This window comes from Rattus rattus, chromosome 8 (assembly GCF_011064425.1).
Source record: "Rattus rattus isolate New Zealand chromosome 8, Rrattus_CSIRO_v1, whole genome shotgun sequence".
Classification (NCBI taxonomy): Eukaryota; Metazoa; Chordata; class Mammalia; order Rodentia; family Muridae; genus Rattus; species Rattus rattus.
In genome coordinates, this window is record NC_046161.1 from 99965091 (window position 1) to 99991684 (window position 26594).

General features: G+C 43.0%; 1 protein-coding gene across 6 annotated transcripts in view; it reads right to left on the bottom strand.

Annotated features, from left to right (window-relative positions):
• Arih2 (ariadne RBR E3 ubiquitin protein ligase 2) overlaps positions 1 to 23757 on the bottom strand; it is a 56488-nt gene extending 32731 nt beyond the window's left edge. For 2 of the 6 annotated variants that reach the window (XR_004388829.1, XM_032910656.1), the window contains exons 1-3: positions 23645 to 23757; positions 19327 to 19390; positions 16789 to 17139 (exon numbers count right to left, since the gene is read on the bottom strand). Coding sequence is in view for 4 of the 6 variants with exons in the window: in XM_032910656.1 (XP_032766547.1) it covers positions 16789 to 17040 (252 nt within the window). In the remaining 2 variants the exon portion in view is untranslated. Of the gene's footprint in view, positions 1 to 16788; positions 17140 to 19326; positions 19391 to 23093; positions 23210 to 23644 lie in introns of those variants that run through there. The other 4 variants (XM_032910658.1, XM_032910660.1, XM_032910657.1 and 1 more) reach the window with 4 other exon arrangements.
• Positions 23758 to 26594: the final 2837 nt, after the last annotated feature.

The window sequence follows — 26594 nt, forward strand, 5'->3', positions numbered from 1 at the left end:
ACAAAGCCTGTGCCACAACCCCTGGTTTTATGTGATGTGAGAGGGACTGAACCCAGAGCTTTGTGCATGCTAAGGCAAACATTCTCCCAACTGAGTTATATACAGAACATTTTCCTCCTCACACTGTGTCAACAGTTACAGGAAAGATTTGGAGGCTAGATGTCACATGTCTAAATCTCAGCATTTAGAAACTGAGGCAAAAGGATCACTTTGAAGAGTCGCCTCACTTTTAATTATGTGTATATGGTATGCATGTATGTATGTATAGGTGCATGTGCATGCAGGTTTTCATGAATCCCTCGGACCTTAGTTACAGGTAGTTGTGAGCCGTCCAATGAGGATGCTGAAAACTGAACGAGAGGGAGGGCTCTGAAGCTAGGTGTTCTGTAGGAGCAGTACCAGCTAGTTCTTAACTGCTGAACTGTTTTTTTCAGCCCCCAACTTCAAAACTTTTGAAACACACTGTTGTTATGACTGTAGGTGTTATGTGTCATCTTCCCTATTACTCCTAAAAAGGTCCTAAGAACTCACTTGTATCTTGACAAAGTAATAGGAAGTTACATTTAGACATCAAAAACACCACAGAAGGAGCTGGAAAGATGGTTCAGTGGCAGAAGGGTGCTTTCTCCTTGAATTTAATGCCCAGGCCCCACATAATGGAAGGAAAGAGGTCATTCTTTGTCCTGTGACCTCAACACCTGTGTCATGTATGTACACACAAACAAGTAATAAAAAAGGACTACAAGAAGTCTAAACCAACTTACAAGCACAATTGTGCAGCTCACAGCAACTCCCGCGCTGACTATGAAATCGGTCCATTCTGAATACTGACACTACCATATTTAGCAGTCGGTGCACGCAAGTGCTCCGTTTTCACTTCAGTAACCTAACCATCGACTAGAACATAAGGCCTGGGCCTCTGTGCTAGCTGGTTGTGTGTGTCAACTTGACACAAGCTGGAGTTATCACAGAGAAAGGAGCCTCCCTTGAGGAAACGCCTCCATGAGACCCAGCTATAAGGCATTTTCTCAACTACTCATCAAGTGGGGAGGACTCAGCCCATTATGGGTGGTGCTGTCCCTGGGCTGGTGATCTTAGGTTTTTTTTTTTTTTTTTTTTTGGTTCTTTTTTTTTTGGAGCTGGGGACCGAACCCAGGGCCTTGCGCTTCCTAGGTAAGCGCTCTACCACTGAGCTAAATCCCCAGCCCCTGATCTTAGGTTTTATAAGCGAGCAAGCTGAGCAAGCCAAGGGGAAGCAAGCCAGTGAGTAACATCCCTCCATGGCCTCTGCATCAGCTCCTGCTTCCTGCCCTGTTTGAGTTCAGTCCTGACTTCCTTTGGTGATGAAGAGCAATGTGGAAGTGTGAGCTGAATAAACCCTTCCCTCCCCAACTTGCTTCTTGATCATGATGTTTGTGCAGGAATAGAAACCCTGACTAAGTCAGTCTTCCTCCTGAAGATTCTAATCAATTATGGCTGGATGAAGTTTAATGTTCCTATTGTCCAAACTAACTTTAGTATGCACCCTAATCTGAAACCCATAGTCTGTTACATCATCTCTGCTTAACATATCAACTGGCTTTACAGAAAAACAAACCTATTTGTTTACAAATAGGTACATACAAAAGTAACAATTTCTAGCATTTAGTATTCTCACCTTTTTTTTTTTTTTTTTTTTTTTTTTTGACAGGGTCTTTCTACAGAGTCCTTGATGTACTGAACTCACTATGCTGGCCTTAATCCCACAGAGGCCCGCCTCTCTCTGCCTCCTTAGTGCTGGGTGGAATTAAAGATATATACCACCATACCAGGTTAAGTCTTCAATTTGAGCACTTATCAACCCCAGTCTTCTTATTTGTTTGTTTTTAAGGCAAAACTAGTTTTGCATCTCAAATTTTTTTTTAAGATTTATTTATTTATTATATACACTGTAGCTGTCTTCAGACACACCATAAGAAGGCATCAGATCTCATTACAGATGGATGTGAGCCACCATGTGGTTGCTGGGAATTAAACTCAGGACCCCTGGAAAAGCGGTCAGTGCTCTTAACCACTGAGCCATCTCTCCAGTCCCTCACACTTGTTTTTAAGTCTCACTATGTAACTTTGGCTGTACTGGAACACAGAGATCCAACTGCTCCTGCTTCAGGAATCTTGGGATTGAAAGCATTTTTATTAGAAATTTAAGTGTAAAAAAAAAAAAAAGGCTCTCATGCCCAGTGGTGGTAATGCACTCCTTTAATCCCAACACTCAGAAGGCAGAGGCAGGTGGATCTCTGAGCTCAAGATGAGCCAAGGCTACACAGAAACTGTCTCAAGAACAAAGCAAAACTAGGTCTCAGTGCTTTGAGAGATGGCTTCAGTGGCTAACACCACAGGCTGTTCTTCCTAAGACCCACCTGGAGGTTCACAGTAAATCCACAACAGAGGGGCCTCTATTGTTCTCCTTGGGCACCAGCACTGCACCAGGGCACCAAAACTGAAATGAACCTAGATTTGCATCTCAAATTGTTCACAGTGTGGCTTGCAAAGTATTAATTTGCAAGAGCCTGGAACCAAGGAGAAATGAGCCGTGCTGTTTAGTTTATAACTGCCTGAATACAAGCTAGATTCACCTGAAAGGAGAGAACCTTACTGAGAAAATACCTCCATAAATTTAGGCTGTAGGCAGGCAAGGCGTACAGCATTTTCTTAATCCTTCATTGACAAGGAAGGCCCAGCCTATTATGTGTAGAGATACCCTTGGGTTCAAAAAGTAAGAAAGCAGGCTGAGCAAGCCGTGAGGAACGATCCCAGGAGCAAACCGGTCAGTAGCACTCTTCTCCTTGGCCTTGCGTCAGCTCCTGCCTCCTGGTTCGTGCCTTGCCTTCCCTCGGTGGACTGTGATTCCCTCTCCAAGTTGCTTTTGGTCATGGTGTTTCATCACAGCAATAGTAACCCTATGACATAAATCTTTCCAGGTTAATGGGAGTAGGAACAATTATGACAGAGAAAGCAGGAAGCTGTTATGTTACAGGATTCTAATAAAAGGAAGCAAGGCTAAATAAGTATAGATTTGGGGAAAGCTGCAACGAGGCAACTGTCGCTGGTACTAGTGGCACAACAGTCCCAGCTACACAGAAAACTGAGGAGGGATGGACAACCTTAAACTCAAAAGCTAGTGGACTACAGAGTGAGTTCAAGGTCAGACTAGTCAGCTTTCATTGAGACCGAATCTCAGAAAATAAAGCTAGAGCCCAGAGGTGGAGAACTTTCTCTTACATGTGTGAGGCCTATGCTCAATATCCAGCCTCAGATAGCAGCAAACACACTGGTAAATCCTAAAATATGCAGTAAAAGAAATAAAGTAGAAACAGTGTGGGGTGGGGGAAGAAGGGACATAGAGAGAAGGGACTGGAGAAGATGACTCACTAGGTAAAGGTCTTACTGTGCAAATGTAAGGACATTAATTCAAATTCTCAGCACCCTTTGAAGGACAGGAAGGGGGCACATTGTCTGGAGCCCCAGTGCTGGAGGACAGAGAGACAGACAAGCAGTCCTGAGTGCTTGCTCATCAGTTCAGTGGTAACAAAGGGCTCAAAAGTTAAGGGAATTTGGGAGACACAGGAGGCCGTGATCTACATAGTGAATTCTAGGTCAGCTAGGGCTAGCTACATAACGAGACTGTGCTAAATAGTTTTATGTCAACTTGACCCAAGCTAAAGTCACCTGAAAGGAAGGAACCTCAATTAAGAAAATGTCTCCTTAAGATAGGGCTATAAGGCATTCTGTTAATTTGTGACTGATGGGGGAGGGCCCAGCCCACTGTGGGTGGTACCATCCCTGGGCTGATTGATAGTCCTTCCTAACAAAGTAGGTGGAGCAAGCCAGTAAGCAGCACCCCTCATGGCCTCAGGATCAGCTCCTGCCTTCAGACTCTTGCCTGTCTGATCAGGTTCCTTCCCTGGCTTCCTTCAATGATGTACTACAATGTGGAAACATAAGCCAGTAAATAAACCCTTTCATTCCCAACTTGCATTCTGGTCATGGCATTTCAGTGTTGCAACAGAAACCCTAAGAGGGACCTAGTGAGATGCAATAGTAGAAGACATTACCTAATATCAGTCTCTGGCCTCCATGCATACACCCAGAAGCCAGACGAAGAGCCTATGCCTATGATCCTAACATTTAGGAAGCCGCTGCTATAGGACGACTGCCATGAAAAAAAAAGACCAATTTAGGAGGAAAGAAAAACCGGACAAGATAGTTCCACTGGTAAAGGCCCCTGCTACTAAGTCTAATGATGTGAATTCATAGAGACCTGATTCTTACAAGTTGTCCACTGACTTCCATGAGCACCGTGCCCTGCCCCAAGCATACTAAGTAAGTAAGTAAATAAATACGTTTTTAAAAATGAAAGTAGGAGAGGGGAGGAAGGGAGAGAAAGGCATAAAGAAATTGCTAGCTGGGGTTGGGGATTTAGCTCAGTGGTAGAGCACTTGCCTAGAAAGTGCAAGGCCCTGGGTTCGGTCCCCAGCTCCGAAAAAAAGAAAAAAGAAAAGAAAACAAAACAAAACAAAACAAAACAAAACAAAACAAAACAAAAAAAAACTGCTAGCCAATGCTTCTAGGTAGAGACATTTTGTTCACAGCCAGCTCTGTTCTTTTCCAAACAAATTCTTATCCCATTTGTACTTCTCTACTAAGACTGGAAAACTCAGGGTTATCACTGTGAAAATGTGTGTCTATAAAAATTTATGATACTCCAAAGAAAAGAAACAAATTCCATGTTTTCATGCAGTTTAAGTAATGACTCTCGGAAGACACAGCTCAGAAGTGGCAGGAGCAGAGTCTTGCTTTTGATTCCCCACTTTGTTCACTCTTTCCTATTTCTTCCTCCTTTTGGATGGAAAACTCAAGTCTCCCAGTTTTTCTTAGATTAATAGAGACAAAGACAAAGGTGGAAAACAAAAAGCTAATCAGAAACACAGTAACAAAAGCCAGAAGAAAATTAAGTAGTGTCTTTGGTAACAAAGATCACCAAATCCACTAAGTATTTTGTTAGTTAATGGTGTTAACAGAAGCAGACCAAACAGCACAGCTGTAGACCAGAAGCACTGAGGAACAACCCACTCTTCCCTCTGTCCTTGCCTGACCCCTACTGAAAATTCACTTGCTTTTACTTTTGTTTTAATGAGCTGAAGGAGAAGGTAGGAAGGGTTCTAGGTCAAAGTAAAAGAAACCAAAGTACACAACCTCCCTAATACCACATGCACGCCAGGGACTTCCTGGTGAGACCCCCCCACAGAACCCCAACATGAACAATCCCGAGAATGCTTGTTTGTTTTGCTTTGGTTTGTTTTTTCCAGACAAGGGTTTCTCTGTGTAACCCTTACTGCCCTGGATCTCTGTAGACCAGGCTGAGATCTGAGTGTAGGGATTAAAGGCTTGTGCCACCCCAGCCCATCTGGGAGGATGCATTTTTAAGGAACCAGTCACATGCAAACGTGCTCACTGCTCCATTCTCACCCCACTGACGAGGAAACAATGTCTATTAGAACACTTACGTGCCGAGCATTTTATGCCACAATCACATTTAATGGTGTGAATGAGGCATTACACACTGAAGCTTAGCAGTTCTGAGGGACTTGACTAGGCTTACATTATATTAAATGCCAAAAGAACCCAATCCTATGACTCGTCATCCGGGCTGTGAGCCTGGATGAGACATAGACTATATCCATAAAGATGCTCAAAGTAATACACCAGTCTCTTAAAAACTAACACACAAGCCCTCACGCAAATGTCCCCGGGGAAAGTTGAAGCAGATTATAGATCAAGAACAAGATAACAGGCTTCGTGGGAACAGAGTAGCTGTAAGGGCAGAGTTGAAATATGTGTGCTAAGAAAGCAAAGAATGCCCTGACACGCTGCATGTGTGCAGCCATTCCTAGAGTGAAATGCCCACAGGGTTTCATCTGCTCCGCTCACAGCTACTCTGGCAGAGTCCCCGACACAGCAGGCACTAAATACTTCAGTAAAGTAATATATATGCACAAGAATATAAAGTAATATATATACGGGGGAATAACAAGTCAGGAAACTTATACAATCACACACGAATACCCTAAAAGTAAGATTTTGTATTCAAACAAATTCAAGATCAGAATATGAAATTTCATTTTTGTTCACATAGCTTAGAGTTTCTAAGGCTGTTAGGCTAATGCAGGAAGCTACCTCACAATGGGATGGGGAGGAGAGCTTCTTTTCTGAAGGGTGATGAACACAGTGGTCTGTGATGCCAAGTACACAACAATTATAATACCCTTTCTAAGCTGTCAAGAAGGTAATAATTTTCAATCAGTTTAGGCAAATCCCAGTGTTGTTTTTCACATTTCTTCTTTTTTGGAGCTGGGGACCGAACCCAGGGCCTTGCACTTGCTAGGCAAGCGCTCTACCACTGAGCTAAATCCCCAACCCCACATTTCTAATCTCTCTTTAAAAATAAATATATTAGGGGGCTGGAGAGATGGCTCAGCGGTTAAGAGCACCCGACTACTCTTCCAGAGGTCCTGAGTTCAATTCCCAGCAACCACGTGGTGGCTCACAACCATCTGTAAAGAGATCTGATGCCCTCTTCTGGTGTATCTGAAGACAGCTACAGTGTACTTATATATAATAAATGAATAAATCTTAAAAAAAAAAATAAATAAATATATTAGTACAACACACGATTTCCAGCTTAAAGCCATAAAAATACATCAGCATGCTGGCTGTCTATTTGAAACACAGAATTTATTCCAGTTTGTACTAAAACACAAGCATTAAAAGAAACCTGGTATCAAGTCACAGCAGAAGTCAGAAGGCTCTCTGTAGAAACATTTGGTATTACCAGGCTCAATCTGAAAACATTCCCCATGAGCAACAACAAGAAAAATGGAAGAAATGAATATGTAGATAACAGAAATATAATGGTCTTAAAACTCAACTCTACCAGAATTTTAAAAAAGCCAACTTAGTAAGTCTTCAGATATTACACATGTATCTGATGCCACCTAAGAAAAACTAAATTATTTTGTGTTAAAGAATATCAACCAATAGGACTGACAAAAGTATAGAAGAACCAGGTTTTTTTTAACACAACAGTATAAATACTTCTGCATATAAAGTCAGAAGCACCCAAAACTCATCATTTACCCGCAAACAGGAGGGAAAAGTGGAAGAGTGTAACATATTTGCCTATATTCTCCTCAATACCAAAAACTAGACTTTAAAGTAACTTCAAGCAAGAGGGTGAGGGAATCTAGGAAATACTTTGCCAGCTCTGCTGCCTTTAATAACCCATGAAGAACTCTAAATACTCTAGTAACTAGCTTGATTCTCCTCCCAAGGCCTGACAAGTGAGCAATACACTTCCCTGACACTCAAGTCCTGAAGCTTTCAAAGTTCATTCCTTTACCCCAGTAATAAGAACACTTCACAACACTCCACCGTTTTCCCTGTATATCATATATTCTCAAGCTTGCACAGAAGGCAATCTTCTTCCTTCCACTCTCACTGCAGTGGGGTCTGAATGTCTTCTACCTCATTTAAAAAATTTTTTATTACATTCACTTAATCATTTAGTTTGTACATATGTGTTCATTTTTGTGAGTACAGTTCTTCCCAGGGGGTTCTGGGGAAATAAACCTCAGACCATCTGACTTGGCAGTAAGCACCTTTACCTACTGAGTCATCTTACTAATTCCTTTCTGCCTCACTTTTAAGGCTCTCCTGCCTCAGTACTAAATCCATGTAGTACACTATGGTTCCTGGTTCCTGGACTAAGACTAGACAATGTAAAGTAGACCATTTCTCTTCCCCCCTGCAGCAGGTGGATGGGCCCTGAATATCTGCTTCTCTGATCATACCTTGAACACGACGATACTAAGAGGAGAACACAAAGGAGAGGAGGTGTATTTTGCAATTCACCATCATCATCCATCATATCCCTGACTGGGCCTGTTTCTGGCTAGGCCAAGGTTGAGCATCTTTTCCTGAACAAACTTAGCAAATATTTCAAGCGTCTCATGAACAGCCTGTATGGTGTTACACAGCTCTATTTTCAGCATTCAGGAAAGAAGCAGAGAATCAGGAAATCTGAGATACATAGCAAATTTGAGTCTGTACTATATGAGATCCTGTCTCAAACAAAGGAAGGTAGGGGTGCTGGGAAGATGGCTCGGCCCTAAAAGTACTTAGTGATCAATCATGAGGACTAGAGTTCAGATCCCAGCACATCTGTCAGGCAGCTCACTAGCTCTCTACCCTTAGTGGGCACCTATACACACATGCATACAATACTCACATAAGCATACACAGACACGAACATGAAAAGCTTTTAAAGAGTCTCATAGAACAGTTAAGTACTAAATGACAAAATTCTTGACTAATAAAAAGCTATCATAAGGCTAGAGACATGGCTCCACAGATAAAAGCATTATCTGCTCTTCCAGGATCTGGGTTCAGATCCCAGTACCCATGTCAAGTCACAACTGTAACTCCAATTTCATGGTATCCAATGCTGTCTTCTGGTCTTGGAGGGTACCAAACACCTACTGCAGACATACACCACTCCATCCATCCATCCATCCACCCACCCACCCATCCATCCATTCATAACCTGATACGGATTCTGGGAGTCAAACTAAGATCCTCCAGAAGAACAACAGTATTTTATTATATTATACATGTATATCATATCATATCATATCATATCATATCATATCATATCATATATGTGGCTCACAACAATCTGTAATGGGATTTAATGCCTGCTTTCTTCTGGTGTGTCTGAAGACAGAGACAGTGTACTCACACACATACAATAAATCTTTAAAAAGGAGGCATCAGATCCCATTACAGATGGTTGTGAGCCACCATGTGGTTGCTGGGAAATGAACTCAGGACCCCTGAAAGAGCAGTCAGTGCTCTTAACCACTGAGCCAGCTCTCCAGCCCCAAATAAATCAATCTTGAAAAAATAAATAAATAAAGCCAGGTGCAGTAGAAAGACTTGAAATCCTAGCCCCGGGAAGGCAGAAATAAGTAGACCCTGGGGCTCACTGGCCAGCCAGTCTAGCCTACTTGGTGAACCCCATACCAATCTGAGACACTGTCTTAATAAATGCAGTGTTCAGCACCTGAGGAAAACCTAAGGTTGGCTTCTGGCCTCTACATGCACATTTCATGTACATGCACGAACGCACACACGCACACACCAATACAGCTACAGTTCTTTTTTTTTTTTTTTTTTTTTTTTTTTTGGGGACCGAACCCAGGGCCTTGGGCTTCCTAGGCGCTCTACCACTGAGCTAAATCCCCAGCCCCACAGCTACAGTTCTATAAAGTGATTGCCTGGGGTTGGGGATTTAGGCTCAGTGGTAGAGCACTGCCTAACAAGTGCAGCCCTGGGTTCAGTCCCCAACTCCAAAAAAAAAAAAAAAAGTGATTGCCTTGCAGGCTTGAGGACTTAAAATTTGATCCTTAGAGCCAAGTAAAAGTTGCATACTTAAAATCATTGTACTGAAACAGAGACAGAAGGATCCCTTTAGCTAGCCAGCTAGCCAGTCTAACAGAATCAGGAAACCCATATTTACTGAGTACCTGCCTCAAATAATTAACAGTGGCTGAACATGATGACACACCTTTAATCTCAGCACTCAGAAGGCAGAGGTAGGCAGACTCTGAGTTTCTGTACAGCCAGGTGTATGCAGAGACCCTGTCTCAACCAACCAACCAACCAACCAACCAACCAACCAACCAACCAACCAACCAGGAAAGAAAAGGAGGTGCTGGCCTGTGAGACTGCTCAATAGGTGCGATCACTTGTTGATAAACCTCATGACCTGAGTGTAATCCCAGGGACCCTACAGGAGAAACTAAGAACTCCCATAATGTCTTCTTTCACATGAGTGCTGTGGAATGTGCATGCACATATGCTCACATACAAACACATGTAATTTTTTTTTCTTTTCTTTTTTTCGGAGCTGGGGACCGAACCCAGGGCCTTGTGCTTGCTAGGCAAGCGCTCTACCACTGAGCTAAATCCCCAACCCCGTTAATTTTTAAAAATTAAAAATAAGCAGCTAGAGAGATGGCTCTTAATCAGAGTACCAGCTGTTTTTCAGTGCTTCTCTGCACCAGTATGGACAGGCATCTGTAACTCTAGTTCCAGGGGAGGCAGCACCCTCTTCTGGCTGCTGTGAGTACCTGGGGCCTTACAAGTAGTACACAGACATACATGCTGGCAAAACACCCATATACTTTTTTTTTTCTAGACAGGGTTTCTGTGTACCCCTGGCTGTCCTGGAACTCACTCCGTAGTCCAGGCTGGTGTAGAACTCTCAGATCCACCTGCCTCTGCCTCCTGAGTGCTAGGATTAAAGGTGTGCACTGCCACATGGATTAAAAAAAAATTAGAAATTTAAATTATGAGGTTGAGAGTCAGTAAGAAGGTTCAGTGGGTAAATATGCTTGCCACTAAGACTGATGACCTGAGGTCAGCTCCCAGAACTGGTGAAAGGAAATCAGGTTATCCCTGACCTCCACACGCATACCAGGGTACCTGAAAACTTCCCCCACATCAGTAACTGCAAAATAAGGAGGAAAGTGATTGAGGATGCCACCTCACAACCTAAAGCCCCCACACATCTCCACATGAACACAGGTACTTCCACCCCCGTGTGCACTCATGCGCACACCACCACACTCACAAGAGACAGGGAAAAAGCGACTTTTGCTGTGAAGTGACCAGAGTCCCAGGGCTCACTGGCCAGCTAGTCTAGCCTACTTGTCAAGGTCCAGACCAAGCAGGAAACCTGTCTCAAAACAAAAATGGATCTGAGAAACAACATCCAAGCTGTCCTCCTGCCTCTTAATTTGTACACACAGAGGTACAGTCGCAGGAACATACACTCACAGGTAAAAAATATAGTAGCAAAAGTAACTTTCCTTTTTTTTTTTTTTTTTTTTTTTTGAGACAAGTTCTCTCCTTGTTTAGCTCTAACTACACTAGAGTCTCATAGGCCAGGCTGACCTCAAACTCAGAGGTCAGCTTGCTCTTGAGCCCAGAGCAATCTTCCTTTAAGTATTATTACATGATCACTAAAAAATACTTATGCATACAAGATGTTCTCCCTTCCATTTTTACAATGTAGAGTTCAGTCTCATCCCCCACAACAACCTCTAGTGTTTGACTGTCTATATTGTCATTTAGGAATAAACATTTTCTTTGTTCTCTCCATCCTTAGCTCTTGATTAGGTTTTCATGGCATCTTATTTTTTTGCAGCACAAGGTACAGAACCCAGATCCCTGTGGATGGTAGCCAAGAGCTCTAACATTGAATTCTATCCACCCCCTTCTTTTAAAATACAAGGTCTCACTATGTAGACTGGCTGGCCTTAAACTTGATTTTCTTTATAATTGACTTTCAATTTGCCAACACAACCAGTTTCACCTTCTACTTCTTTGTTTTAATGTGAGTACTGCTGCTGTCTCCAGACACACCAGGAGAGGGCATCAGATCCCATTACAGATGGTTGTGAGTCACAATGTGGTTGTTGGGAATTGGAACTCAGGACCTCTAGAAGAACAGGCAGTGCTCTTAACCACTGAGCCTTCTCTCCAGCCCTGCCTTCCACTCTTATAAGTTATCTTACTATTAGACTTCTGTCAGAAGATATATAAAGTTACACTCTAACATCAGGACCCTGCTATAACTAAAAGCCCAGTATCCCAAAGACTTCAAATTCTAGGTTGGTGATTTGACTCACTGGATAAAGGCACTGGCCTTTCAGTCTGAGGGTCTAGTTTGATCTCTGTGACCCACATGGTAGGAGATCACTGACTTCCCCTAAAGTTCTTTATCTCTACAGGTACTGACCCCATGGCATGCACACACACAAGAAAATAAGTGTAATTTTTTGAAATAGGTCTCACTATGCAGACCTGGATGAATTAGAAATCACTTTGTATACTAGACTGGCCTAGAACACACAAAGATTGGCCTGCCTCTGCCTCCCGAGAAGCATCCATCACCATGCCTGCCCATGCAATTTAAAAAAGATCTTAAATCCCAGAATATTTAAAACATTTTTTTAAACCTTAGTCTTTAACAAAGCTCGTCTTTTGTTTCTGTTGTCTTTTTTAAAATTGCAGCTCATCTTAACAAGTAAAGCAGATATTTAGTTTTTGTTCACAGAAAACTATTCATTTTAAATTACACATCTAAGGTTTTCTACGAACCAAGCAGTATCTAAATCATAGAAACAGGTATATGTCCCAATATGTCCCAGAAGAGTGCAGACAATGGTGAGGACACTGGTCATGGTTGTGGTGAGGACAGGGGCACCACACCCAGCCAGCACCTCTTCCTTATCCTTTGCTCCCTCCCTTTGCACTACTGTAAACACTGTTTTGCTTGTTTTCTATTTTAAAAGACAGGGTCTCATGCGTCCCAAGCTGGCCTGCAACTAAGTAGTCACCTCCACACCTCACAAGTGCTGCGAGCGTAGGTAATACCAAACCGTCTTTATTACGACCTCTCGCCAACCTCTTACCTTGTTCTAGAACCACCTGATTCTTTTTTACGATTTGCTTCAAGACAGAAGTCTGTGTAGCTTGGTTGTCCTGGAACTCACTGTAGACCAGGTTGGCCTCATGAACTCAGAGAATCCCCCCTTTCTCTGTTGCCCTCGTTCTATGATTAACTTCATAAGCCATCACAGCAATTTATTAATTTTTATTTTATTTTGTAAGCATTGTTATTTTACCAGTATGTATGTCTGTGTGACAGTATCAGATCCCTTAGAACTGGAATTACAGTGATCGACCATTTGGGTGTTGAGAATTGAACTCCAGGTCCTCTGGAAGAGCAGTCAGTGTTCTTACCTACTCAGCTACCTCTCCAGCCCTGCTAGAATCACTTGAAACAGTGCCTCTATAGACATGACAGCTAAGCCTCAACCTCTCTTGCACAGAACCAGGAAGAAGAAAAAAAGAAGACACTAACATGCTCGTTGGTGAACTGTAGAAGAGAATAATGAAAATGTGTCTACCAACAGCTATGCTTTGGTGACTCATTCTCCTCTCACTTCCTCCTTAACCTTTGTAGTCTGTTTCAACTCTCCATCTCTTCATTCTCAATTCTGTTCCTTGCTCTTTCTTGTTCCTTCTTTTCTTGGTCATAAAGGCAGAACAATTCTTTTCCTGATAATTTCGGAGGTTACACAGCAAAGACTAGAAAATCCAACTCGCACAAAAAAAGCAGCAACCACTGCTCAACAAGCCAGAAAACCCACAAGTATTCAAGAAACTATCTAGTAGCTACTGTGACTGCAATATTCTGACTGCAAGCATGGCCACGACCTGGCAATCAAAAGTTTAAGAGGGAGCTGGAGAGATGGCTCAGTGGTTAAGAGCACTGACTGCTCTTCCACAGGTCCTGAGTTCAATTCCCAGCGACCACATGGTGGCTCACAACCATCTATAATGGGATCCGATGCCCTCTCCTGGTGTGTCTGAATATAGGTACAGTGTGCTCATATATATAAAATAAATCTTTTTTAAACATAAAGCTGTTAGAAGGCTGAAGTACATCATCCAACACACACGCCACGACGACACACACACACACACACACACACACACACACACACACACACACACACACACACACACACACACACGGGGGGGGGGGGTGCTGGGGGCGTTCGGGGAGGAAGGAAAGCTGGAGTAGTAGGAAATACCTGTAATCTCTCATCTCAGAGACAGACAAGAGGATTTGGAGGGCAAAGCCTGGCTGAATTTCATAGCAACTGTCTCAAAACAAAAACAAACAAACAAAACACCCAGGCAGCTTCAAGGCCAGCCTAGTCTACATATCAAATTCCACAGAGACCCTATTTCAAAAAAAAAAAACCAAAACTATTAAAAAAAAAAAAAAAAAAAAAAAAAAAAGACAAGAAAAAAAAAAAAAGACTTGAAGGGAGGGGCTGGAGAGATGGCTCAGCGGTTAAGAGCACCTGACTACTCTTCCAGAGGTCCTGAGTTCAATTCCCAGCAACCACGTGGTGGCTCACAACCATCTGTAAAGAGATTCGATGCCCTCTTCTGGTGTATCTGAAGACAGCTACAGTGTACTTATATATAATAAATGAATAAATCTTTAAAAAAAAAAAAAAAAAAGGGTTGGGATTTGGCTCAGTGGTAGAGCGCTTGCCTGGGAAGCGCAAGGTCCTGGGTTCGATCCCCAGCCCCGGAAAAAAAAAAAAAAAAGAGAGATCCGATGCTCTCTTCTGGTGTGTCTGAAGACTGCTACAGTGTACTTATATATAATAAATATATAAAAAAGAAAAAAGGGAAGGGAGGATGTTAAGAGCTGGACAGCTGCTCAGTGGGTGGTTAAGAGCTTTCAGTGTTCCTGCAGAGGACCCAAGCTCAGTGCCCAGGACTCACGTGGGACGGCTAACAACCACCTGTAACTCCATCTCCAACACCTCTGGCCTCAGCCACCTGCAGTCACACGAATATACCACTCACACGCATACACGCACGCATACATGCACACATAAGTCATCTTTAAAAAATAAACCCAGTGGTGGTGGCACATGCTTTAATTTGGCCCTTGGGAGACAAAGACAGGAGGATGTCTTTGAGTTTGAGGATAGCCTAGTTTACAGGGCAGGTTCCAGGACATCCAGGGCTAAACAGAAAAACTGTCTTGAAAAAAAGAAATTAGAAAAGGAAGTGTCAGGTTTGTGGATTGATACTAGATAGTTTCTTTGACGAGGGTTAGGAAGCTCCCATTTATGCGAAGGACTTTTAAGTCCTTTTCAAACTCTCCAAATTCTCAAGTTTCCAAACTGTGTCGACGTTTCTGTCTCTCCTAAGGTTGGTGAGTGGCTCAAACACCAATCCTACCCATGTTGTTTTTTTTTTTTCTTTTCCGGAGCTGGGGACTGAACCCAGGGCCTTGCGGTTGCTAGGCAAGCGCTCTACCACTGAGCTAAACCCCCAACCCCCCCATATTGTTTTTAACATTTGTGGTGTGTGTGTACACGCACATAAAACATATATATATATGTAAACTATAACACAATGAGTTTGTTATATATAACTATTTTGCTATGTTCCTTTTGAAAGTGACATATGGTCAGCCCTCTGCAAGCCTTCCCTTGACATTATTATTACCTTTTCTGTTCTCAGGCTCACTATTTTCCTGGACTATTGCTTGTGCTTTTCACTGAGTGACTCTCCTTGAGAGCCCCCAGGGCATTGGTTGAGACCACACTTGTGACCAAACAATATACAGGCATGTGGGGTTTAACAGGATTTTTTTTGTGATAGGGTCTCACTTTGTAACCTTGGTTGGCCTTGAACTCAGAAATCAACTGCTTGGGGTGTGTACACCCAACTTTGTAGGATTTTTGATGACCAGGGAAATGCTGGTCGGGACTGTATATATCCCATGCTGGCTTCAGACCAAGTATGTAGAGTTTAGGGTAATACTGAACTGCTCCTCCCTCTACCTCCCAAGTGCTGGGATTAAAGGCCTGCAGGACCATGCACAGGCCCATAAGACTTTTAGGCTGGTACCAGACATTATATACAACAATCTTTTCTAGAAATTCATACATGATACACATTGGTATTTCCATTTAAATAACTATAAGATGATTTGGTTGGCATGTCTTGTTTTCTTTGGTTAGTTGGTATTTTTTGAGACAGTCTTGTATAGACAGCATCAGCCAGCTTTGAGCACACTGTAAACCTGGGACCTTGAATTTATTGTGATCTTTCTCCTGCCACCTCTCCAGTGCAGGATTACAGACGTGCCAATCATTCCTTCCGACCTGCAGTTTGGCATTATTTGGGGTGGAGGAGCCAGTACAACACAATACACTTGGAAACAGAGGACAGCTCTGCTTCCACCTTTCTCTGGGCTCCAGAGAGTGACCTGAGGTGATCAGGCTGTGTTCAAGGCCAGGGCCTCTACCTGCTGAGCCCCACTGACCTTCAGTGCAGTCCAGTAAAACCAACAAGGTAATTCATGACTCGAAGTCAACAAAGCTCTCTCATCTTCTCTCTTATCTATCTTAAAGATAAATGCTCTCTCATTTTCACATTTTGGTGAACTTCTTTCAAAAAAAGCATGCTGAAAAAATGTCTAAACATTTAAAAACATGCTAGGATCCAAAAGGCAATAACAGGCCTGAGACATTAAGATTCAAAAAGGATGCGGGTCGAAGTGATAAACAAAACAAAGCCCCAACACCTCTTTTAGAACAACCGAGTCAGTCACTTTTTAAATTTTTATACCGATTCCCCCAATTATAAGCTCTGAGAACTGTTTTTATGAAAACTTTCAAAATAGTTAAGCACCAGTACACCTGAAATCAGTGAGCTCTCAGCCGGAGGCACTGATCCAAGGACAAAGCAGGGGCTCTGGATATTTTTACCAACATTTTATCAAATAGTTGTAGAAAAGACAGTGGTTCAGATATACATCATCTCGTCAAGATTCATAGACCTTCCTTCTGAACTGGGCAATATATACTTCTGATCTTAAATTTATTCTATACCTCTTTTTACCCTGAACACGGTTGTATTTTAAAACAAGTAAATGTGACAAAATATCCAAATGATGTGATACACATAAGCTTTGGGTTTCAAGCTACAAGACCATTCAATCAGTATGTAAGAGTGATTAACAAGAGATTTTCTTCAATTCACCTGAGAGGTTACATTTGAACTGGCAGCACTACTCACCTTTAAGGCAGAGGCTAAGCTGGTCATATGCTCATGGAGGGCGCCCTCAGACTCCTTATAGGTCAAGCAAGTGAATTGATACTCTTCGGGATCAAAAGCATCAGCCCCCTGCTGCTCCACATCGCTGGCTACTCCCACATAGTAGTCCTCTATGTCCCCAGGGTCCTCTTCCTCTTCTTCCTCTTCCTCACAATTTGGGTCATAGTCCTCTTCATTGCTGTCAGACCCTTGGCTGTTCATGTCCACGGACATCTTAACATCCAGTCAAGTTGCAGATCAGGAAAGCAGTTGCTTTTTCTCCTCCCCCCCAACTTTTATCGTTTTCTCAAATGCATTAGTGTTTTTTGTCTTCTAAGAGAGAGGAAAAAAAGTATTACTATCTCTCTATGAACAATTAAAGAAACCATTCAACAATCAAAATAACAAAGCCCTAGCCCTGTTCCCACTATAGCCTATCTCAATTCTTTTATTCCCCCAAGCCAGCTCTCTGTGTAGCTCTGGCTGAACTCTCCTGCCTCTGCCTCTAAGCACTGAAATTAAAGACAGGCACCACCCGCCCAGCTGCCTCTCTCAATTCTAGTTTCATTCAGAACCCCTAGCTCCTCCCTGGACTATGCTTATCAAGGGAAATCCTTTCACCAAGAGACAGAATGGATAAACAAAAAGGCCAGCATTAAAATGCAAGAATATCGGGGTTGGGGTTTAGCTCAGTGGTTAGAGCGCTTGCCTAGGAAGCGCAAGGCCCTGGGTTCGGTCCCCAGCTCCAAAAAAAAGAACCAAAAAAAAAAAAAAAAAAAATGCAAGAATATCTTCCCCATGGCAAGGACTCCACAGATGGAGAAGACTGCTCACCAGGTAAAAGCACTTACTGCCTCCAAGCCTGAAATTCATTCAAATCTGGTCCCAAAAGGGTAGGAGATAAAAAAGTGACTCAAGTTGTTCCCTGACTTCTACACAAGAAGCACTCACATACAGCCATATACAATAAATAAACAAATGTGTTTTTCAAAGGACTCCAAAATTCCAATGGATTTGTCCCTTTTCTCCCAGAGTCCTTCAGGGGGGAAATTTTTTCTTCACAGCTAGCTGTACAAGTTGAAGGTAACCCTAAAGATGTAGCTATGGCGGGACTGAAGCAATGACTCAGTAGTTAAGAGCACAGGTTATTCTCCCAAAAGACCATGGTTCAATTCCTAGCACCTACATGGCAGCTCACACATGCCTATAACTAGGAAATCCAACACCCTCACAGACACATATGCAGTCAAATACTAATGCATATAAAATAAAAATAAACATCGTGCATACCTTTAATCCTAGCTAGCATTAGGGAGGCAGAGGCAAGTGTATCTGAGTTTGAGGCCAGCTGGATATACAGAGTGAGTTCCAGAAAGCAAGGGCTACACAGAGAAACCTGCCTCTACAAAACAATAAATAAATAATAAAGAGTACAGGAAAATATATACTGAACACATAGCCAGTCTGCAGGAATATAAAACCCTTTACTTTTATTTTATTTTTTTTTTTATTTATTTTTTTTTTTTGGTTCTTTTTTTTTGGAGCTGGGGACCGAACCCAGGGCCTTGCGCTTCCTAGGTAAGCGCTCTACCACTGAGCTAAATCCCCAGCCCCTACTTTTATTTTTTGAGATAGGGTCTCATTCTGCAGAACAGGCTGGCCTTAAATTCTGAGGTCTGCCTACTTCTGCCTCTCAAAGTCTGGGATTAAACTCTGGGTGTACACCACCATAACCAGCTCCCACCTTGCTTTTTAATTACACTTGTTTATTTATTTAGGAAGCCTTTCTTCTCTCTCTGTGCACGTGTGTGTGTGTGTGTGTTCACATGCGCAGAAAGCATGAAGTCAGAAGACAACTTGTAAATTTGCTTCTTGCTCCTTCTACCACGTTGGTCCCAAGTGTGGAGGACTCCAACTTGGATCATTAAGTCTGCTATCGTGCTAGCCTTCCATTTTATTTTTGGTTTGTTCTGTTCTGCTTTGAGACAGGGTCTGATTATATAAAGCCCAGGCTGGCCTAAAACTCACTATATACACCAGGCTGGCCTCTGAACTCTAAGAAATCTGCCTGCCTCTGATACCTAAGTACTGAGATTTTAAAGGCATACACCACCACGCCTGGCTCACCATTTCACTGAACTCACTAACTGCTACACAAGCTGGCCAGCAGACCTAGAGAGCTGGCTACACGTACACCCACCACAGCCAGCCTTTCATGGGGTGCTGGGATTAGAATTTACATCCTCAAGTTTTTGTGGCAAGCACTTTACTGACTAAACAAGATTATCTGATCTGTGATCTAGTGTGGTTAAATTGTATTTGTCTTCTTTAAGAGAAAGTTAACCTTGGGCTGAACGATGGTTGGGCGGGTAAGGATGCCTGTCGTCAAACCTAACAACCTGAGTTCAATCACTGAATCCACATGGTCAGGAGAGAACCAACCAAAGCTGTACTGACTTCCACATGCAATACACATACGAGTACATTAACAGAACACAATTAAGGAAATGTTTAAATCACCTGTAATGTTTAAAGCTCTTTCCTGCAGGTATCACCCAAATTGTCTGTGTCATAGGATTTCCATCTGAAATGAAAAGAGAGAATATTCATATTTTTTAACTGATATCCTGCTTTCTCAAGTTTATTGTTTCTGTTTCTTTTGAAATAGGGTCTCTGGGGCTGGAGAGATGGCTCAGTGGTTAAGAGCACTGACTGCTCTTCCAGAGGTCCTGAGTTCAATTCCCAGCAACCACATGGTGGCTCACAACCATCTATAATGCACATCCAATGCCCTCTTCTGGTGTGTCTGAAGACAGTGACAGTGTTCTCACATACATACAATAAATAAATCTTTAAAAAAAAAAATAGGGTCTCACCATATGACTGTCTTGGAACTCTACTACAGACCAAGCTGACCTTGAACCTACAGAGAACCACCTGCCTCTGCTTCTCAAGCACTGAAATTAGCTCACGTGTGCTGTTGCACCAGCTGTTTTGTCTCCTTCGTTTATGCATTTAATGCACTGTGGGTTCAGGCCACCGTGAGTGGAAGTCAGAGAACAGTTGGTGTAAGGTTGTTCTCTCCTTCAACTATTTGAATTCTAGGGATTTAAAGAAGGTCTTCCGGCTAGAGATGGACAGGCGGTTAGGAGCACTGACTGCTTTTCCAGAGGTCCCAGCAAAAAATGGTGGCTCACAACCATCTCTAATGGGATCGATGCCCTCTTCTGGTGTGTCTGAAGATAGCTACAGTGTATTCACATACCTAAAATAAATAAGTCTAAAATAAAAAATAAAGGTCTTCAAGGTTGGCAGCAAGTGCTTTTACCTGCTGTGCTCTCCCACAAGCCTGCTTTTTGGTGACAGGATCTTACTATGCATCCTAAGTCTATGGGGATGTATTATTACTACACCCAGTTTGCAAACTAAATCCAGCATCTCACACAGAGCTAACTAGGTAAGCACTTTACCCCTCAAGCCCTCCACCCCCAACCCAGATCCATGCTCTCTAAGTAGTTCTGGCTGACCTGGGACTGTGTAGACCAAGCTGGCCTCAAACTCACAGAAATCAGACTGCCTTTGCCTCAAGAGTGCAGGGATTAAAGATCTGCACCACATGCCCACCCCATGTTACTTTTTGAGACAAGGTCTGATTAAGTTGACTAACCGAGCCTAAAACACACTGCAATGTCAGGTATTAGTGCTTCCTTTCCACCTTGTTTGGTTTGTTTTACCAATGCATAAAACAGGCTAGTTGGCCTAAGACCTGCCAAGGGCTCTCCTGTCTCCACCTCCCACAGTTGAGTAGGAATACTGGAATTACACACTTCAATGCCTAGGTTTACATGATGGCACATGCCTGTAATCCTAGAACATGTGAGGTGGAAGAATGATCAAGATCATCAAAATGTCTCAACTTTACAGTAAAAATGTACCTAATTAGGCAACGGTAATATCCATCTCCAATTTTATTCTGTGACCATGAACATAAGCTACTCCTGGAACGTGGTCAACGAATGGAACTGTGTGAGATTCTGAGTGCTTCTTATGACCTCAGTTTCTTAGAATGGGTTCTCCTGCTCCTCCCGAGTGCAGCTAAACAGTTTACTCATTATTGTTGTTACTCGATTAAATGTGTAAACTATCCACACTGGTTAGCCGTGCAGTCTTGTGATCTTATACAGCTTGAACTCATGAGAACTTTACTCATATGGTTTCTCTTCACCCTCAGAGTATAAATTATTCAGAGTATAAATGCTCTGAATAAAGTTGCTATTTAATGAGATTTTTGTCTTCTTCATTTAACAGGTCCCACAGACTAGAATGGTAAACATGCTACCATGCCCAGTCACCTCATATTCCAGAAGCCACCTGGTTTTTCTAGAAACATGCACCCTACTATCCAAGACTTGGAAAATACTTCATTTTTTTCTTTTTATATCCACTGCTCTTTTCTTTAGGATTTTTTGGGCAACCAGAGCTTATAACTGACGAAGAATACTTCAATTATAGACAGGAAAATACAAATTAATTAAAAAATCAGTCTAAACAAGTACCATGGAAAACTATTTCCCAAATAATGGAATGGCCAGATGTGGAGCACCTGGGAGGCAGAATTAGGTGATTTGAGTTTGAAGCCAGCCTGATCTACAGAGCTAGTTCTCAGACAGCCAGGGCTACAGAGGGGAAAGAAAAAAATGGGTGGGGGAGGGCTTACAATGACCAGGTAGATGGTACAAACTTACACCTTTAATTCCAGAATTTGGGAAGTCAAAGACTGGTAAATCAAGTGAGTTGCATGGTGAGATCCTGTCTCAAACAGAGGCTTACAGATTAAGCTGGAATTTATAATGGCTAAGTAAGTATCTCGCCTAGGCTCATACAAAGCCAACTGGCAGAGGCAGCATCAGAAATCCATTCTAAGGAGATTCTAGCCATCACTCTCAAGGAGCCTGATTTAAAGCTGCAGAAATCTGACTAACAAAAGAACATACCCTTTCAAATTCTGATTTCTCCTTAGGATCTGTCCAGAATATGGCTAACAGCTTTTCACCAACCAAATAGTCAAGTCATGGAAATCCAGGTTCTCGAAAAGAAATGACTCTTTCATATACTTCCTGGTGGTCTACATCCAGATCTGAATAAAGCTTTTCTAAAATAAAAATTTTAAAAACACATTTTTGATACAAGGTCTCACTATGAAGACTAGGCTGTCTGTCCTCAAACTCACAGATTTCCTGAATGCTGAGGCTAAAGGTGAATGAAACATTAGGCTCTGTTAGAGCTTCCTGAAGGAATGCTGGCTTTGCTGAGCTTGGTGGCACATCCTGGGTTCCCCAATTTAGGAGTTTTCAGGAGGATCAAAAGTGGGAGTCTAGGGCTGGAGAGATGGCTCAGCGGTTAAAAGCACTGACTGCTCGCTCTTTCAGAGGTCCTGGAGTTCAAATCCCAGCAACCACATGGTGGCTCACAACCATCTGTAATGAGATCTGATGCCTTCTTCTGGTGTGTCGGAAGACAGCTAGAGTGTACTTATATATAATAAAATAAATCTTTTTTTAAAAAAAAGTGGGAGACTAGCCTGGGCTACACTGCAAGATGTTGCCTAAAAATACAAGCACACAAGAAAACTGAGTCCTGACCTTGTTCAAAGGGTCAGTGTGTTATTTTCTTAATGTCAGGAATGGTACAGAATTAGTACTTTTTCCAAGAGTCAAAGTCATCTTCAGAACACCTGCCACTCGCTGTGAGCTAGCTTCCAAGACTCGGCCACATACAAAGTGATGAAGATTCTTGGTCTGAGGTTGACAAGAACACAAAAATGTGGCTAGTCTAACAGATCTTTAACTCCAGTTGTAACACTTGGCCCTCAGTGGTCATTTATTAACTACATTTTCGAAGAAAACTTCTTGGCTGAAAAATATGAATCAGCAACCTGTTTAAAAACTCAGCAGCGCCCTCAGCATGGTGGTATAAGCCTTTAATTCCACCACTTGAGAGGCAGAAGCAGGGTGAGTTCGAGGTCAGTCTAGTCTCCATAGTGAGTTCCTTGACAGCCAGGACTACGAGGTCTAAAAACAGCAAACTTGACACTGCATCTGTCCTAATAACGGCACGTAGCCACCAATTACATGGGGTTATCTAAAGTTAGCTTACTTCAAAAAGTAAGTAAAGTTTAGTTTCTCAGATATACTAACTACATGTCAACACTAAACAGCCATACTGAACAGCAAAGGTCTAGAACGTGTTCGTCGCGACATAAAGTTCTATGAGACAGAGTAACTAACAGAACTAAGGCGAGCTCGTCCGAGAACACTACTGCCTCTCTTGAGGCTAGACCAGTGGCGTCGGGCGTGACCGCACGTCTCTCCGCTGCACCCTGTTCCTCAGGAGATCCGCGCGGACACGGAACCCACGCGCAGGGAGGACCTTTCACAGGACGGGCGTTAACAAACAGTGCAGCAGGCGCTGCAAAAGCTCCCAAACACGATATAAATCAGGACCCTCCAAGGTGGTGCGTTTTCCTGGAGCGCCCAGAGGGGCAGGCCCAAGTGCACCGGCGCCGGCGGGCCAGAGGCGCTGGCCTCCGACCTCTCGGTGAGCTAAAGAGGCAACGAGGAAGAGAAACCCAGGAAAGACACCAGGCGCCCAACGGCGCCGGCTGTGGCCTCCGGGAGTGTCTCTAGGACAGCGGGGAACATCGGGACCTGGGACGCCCCGGCCTCGAAGGCGGCGGCGAAGGCGGAGCCCCGACCGCGCCGGAGAGGCGCGCGGGGATCCCCCCCCTCCCGAGGCCAGTCAAGAGTAAACAAGGCCTCGACTCACGCCGCGCACTTACCGGGAGCCGCGACCTCGCGGCCGCAGAGCTCAGGCCGGCCAGGCCAGGTCAAGCCGGACCAAAAGAATCTGACTGAGGCGAAGCGGCAGCGGAGGCGGCCGGCGGACGCGGGTCAGGCCCGCGCTGCTTCCTCTGGCAGAGCCGTCCCCGCAGCTCCGGAAGTGTTCTGCGCAGCGCGTCACTTCCGGTAGGGGTCGGCCTGCGGTCGTCGGTGAAGCTAACAGGCTTCTGACAAATGCGTAGACTGAGGGATTGATTCCTCGCGGTCCTAGGTTGAGATCTACCGGGCCAAACTACTGAGCGTTCGCTTTTGAAGGAATTTATAGACATTTGTTTCCTGCCTTAGCCTACCAGCGTCTTTGGGATATATATATATATGTATAATATATATGTTATATATATACTATATATAATGTATAATATGTTATATATATTATTATATATTATTATATATGTTAGATATTATATATGTAATATATATTTTAGATTTTCTTAACATTTATTTTGTGTGTACTACGGCTTGCGTGTAGAAGTCAGGACAATTTTCAGGGGTCAGTTTTCTCCTTCCACCATGTGGGTTTCAAGGATCAAACACTTGTCAAGCTTGTCAGTAAGCACTTTTTACCCACTGAGCCATCTATTAAATTGAGATATTTTTAACTTTTTTTTCCCTGTCTCCTCACTTCACAGCATGAGAAGACATTCTGACAACACTGGAGTAGGTAAAAGGATCATAGTTTCCAAGCAACTATGGTTTGACCTGAGCTATACTCGGAATTTCTACGTTACATTAAGAGGAAGTTCTGGCCCATGAGCATGGTGTTTTGGCTTCTGACACTGCCTCACTAGCCTCCGACTTCCACTCACCTCACACGACCGATATTTTTTGTTTTGGTTGGTTATATTTAGAAGCAACTTACTATATAGCCAAGGCTGATTTGTCTTGCTGCTTGACTACCAGAACCAACGATTCATACATCTTAAGTGTTTTCGCTGTACAATTTTTACCCACAATATAGACTGTCGTTAGGACTCCAGTCCCTTTCTAGTACTGGTCACCAAGTCTCGTGAACTGATAGGAGGCTACTCAAGTAGCAGCTACTTTGAGGTGTTTACACAGGAGTGAACCAGTGCTGCTATGAGGTAAACGTTTGCACAGATCTGTACATAACTTATTTCTACCTTTCTCCAGTGTATTGACATTCAAGAGACCCAAGAAAATGAAGCAGAAAGAAAAAAACCCATACAATAGACTCTTATGTAATTCTTGGAAAAAATATAACTTGGGAGACTTGGTAGTTGACTGGGCCAGTAAGCTCTTGCTGCTCTCTCTGGAAACCGGAGTCCCATCCCCACTATTCATAATGTCCTGTAACTCAAGCTCCAGGAGATCTGAAGCCTTCTCCTGACCTCTTTTGGCACATATACACATAAACAAGCAAACAAAATATTTTTGAGAAAAACTCTCACTGTGAATCTCTGAATAACCTGAAGCTCTCAAACTCACATTTGTGCACCCCCATGCTCTCGGCTTAAAATATATATAAATTTGAATCATGTACCAAAATCAGGGGTAATCAAATGTGGAAAGTCTCTAATCTAGAGTAAGAATTAATAGTTCATGGGAGGCAAAGACTGGGGAAATCCCTGCGTAGTAAGTTTCAAGCTGCCCAGCAAGGCAGCTGGGGTACATAATCAGTAATTACCTTTAAAAAAAAAAAGTTAAAAAATAAACAGGGCTGGAGAGATGGCTCAGCTGTTAAGAGCACCAACTGCTCTTCTAGAGATCCTGAGTTCAATTCCCAGCAACCACATAGGTTCCCAGCAACCTGTAATGGGATCTGACACCCTCTTCTGGTGTGTCTGAAGACAGCTGTGGTGTATTTAATACAGAATAAGTAAATCTTTAAAAATAAAACAGGCTGGAGAGATGGCTTAGCGGCTAAGAGCACTGACTGCTCTTCCCGAGGTCCTGAGTTCAAATCCCAGCAACCACATGGTGACTCACAACCATCTGTAATGAGTTCTGATGCCCTCTTCTGGTGTGTCTGAAGACAGCTACAGTGTACTCATATATGATAAATAAAAAATTAAAAATTAAAAAAAAAAACAAACAAAACAAAAAAGCTTGGGCTACTTTGCTTTTACCAAGAAGATTCACTCTGTGGAGAACCTCAATCAATAAAATGTGTCCATTAAATTGGCCTGTAAGCAAGCTATTTTTTTTTTGGGGGGGGGGGTGTCTTTTTTTCGGAGCTGGGAACCGAACCCAGGGCCTTGCGCTTCCTAGGCAAGGGCTCTACCACTAAGCTAAATCCCCAACCCCAGCAAGCTATTTTCTTGATTAGTGATTGATGTGGAAGGTCCAGTCAGCGCCCCTCGCCAGGTGGTCCGAGTAACATAAAAGAGAAGGCTGAAGCCAGGCAGTAGTGACACACACCTTTAATCCCAGCACTTAGGAGGCAGAGGAAGATCTATCTCTGAGTTCCTGCAAGACCAGCCTGGTCTGTGAATCAAGTTCCAGGACAGCGAGGGCTACACGGAGAAACCCTATCTCAAAAAAAGAAAAAGAAAAAGGGGTGGGGGTGCTGGAGAGATTCCCAGCAACCACATGGTGGCTCACAACCATCTGTAATGGGATCTTCTGACATGTCTGAAGAGAGTGAGAGATTAATTAAAAAAAAAATCTTAAAAAAAAAAAAAAAAAGCAAGCAAGCAGGAGCCAGCACGCTGGCTGAGCAATAAGCAGCGCTCACGCTAGTAAGCAGCGCTCCTCCCTTTACCCCTGCCTCAGTTCCTGCCTCAAGTTCTTGTCCTAATTTCCTTCCATGAGGGACTATAAGCTGGAAGGTGAGAGAAATTTTTTTCCTCTCCGAATTGGTTTTAGTCATGGTCTTTATCACAGCCATAGAAAGCAAATTAGGACAAGCCATGAACTTGGGTACTTGAG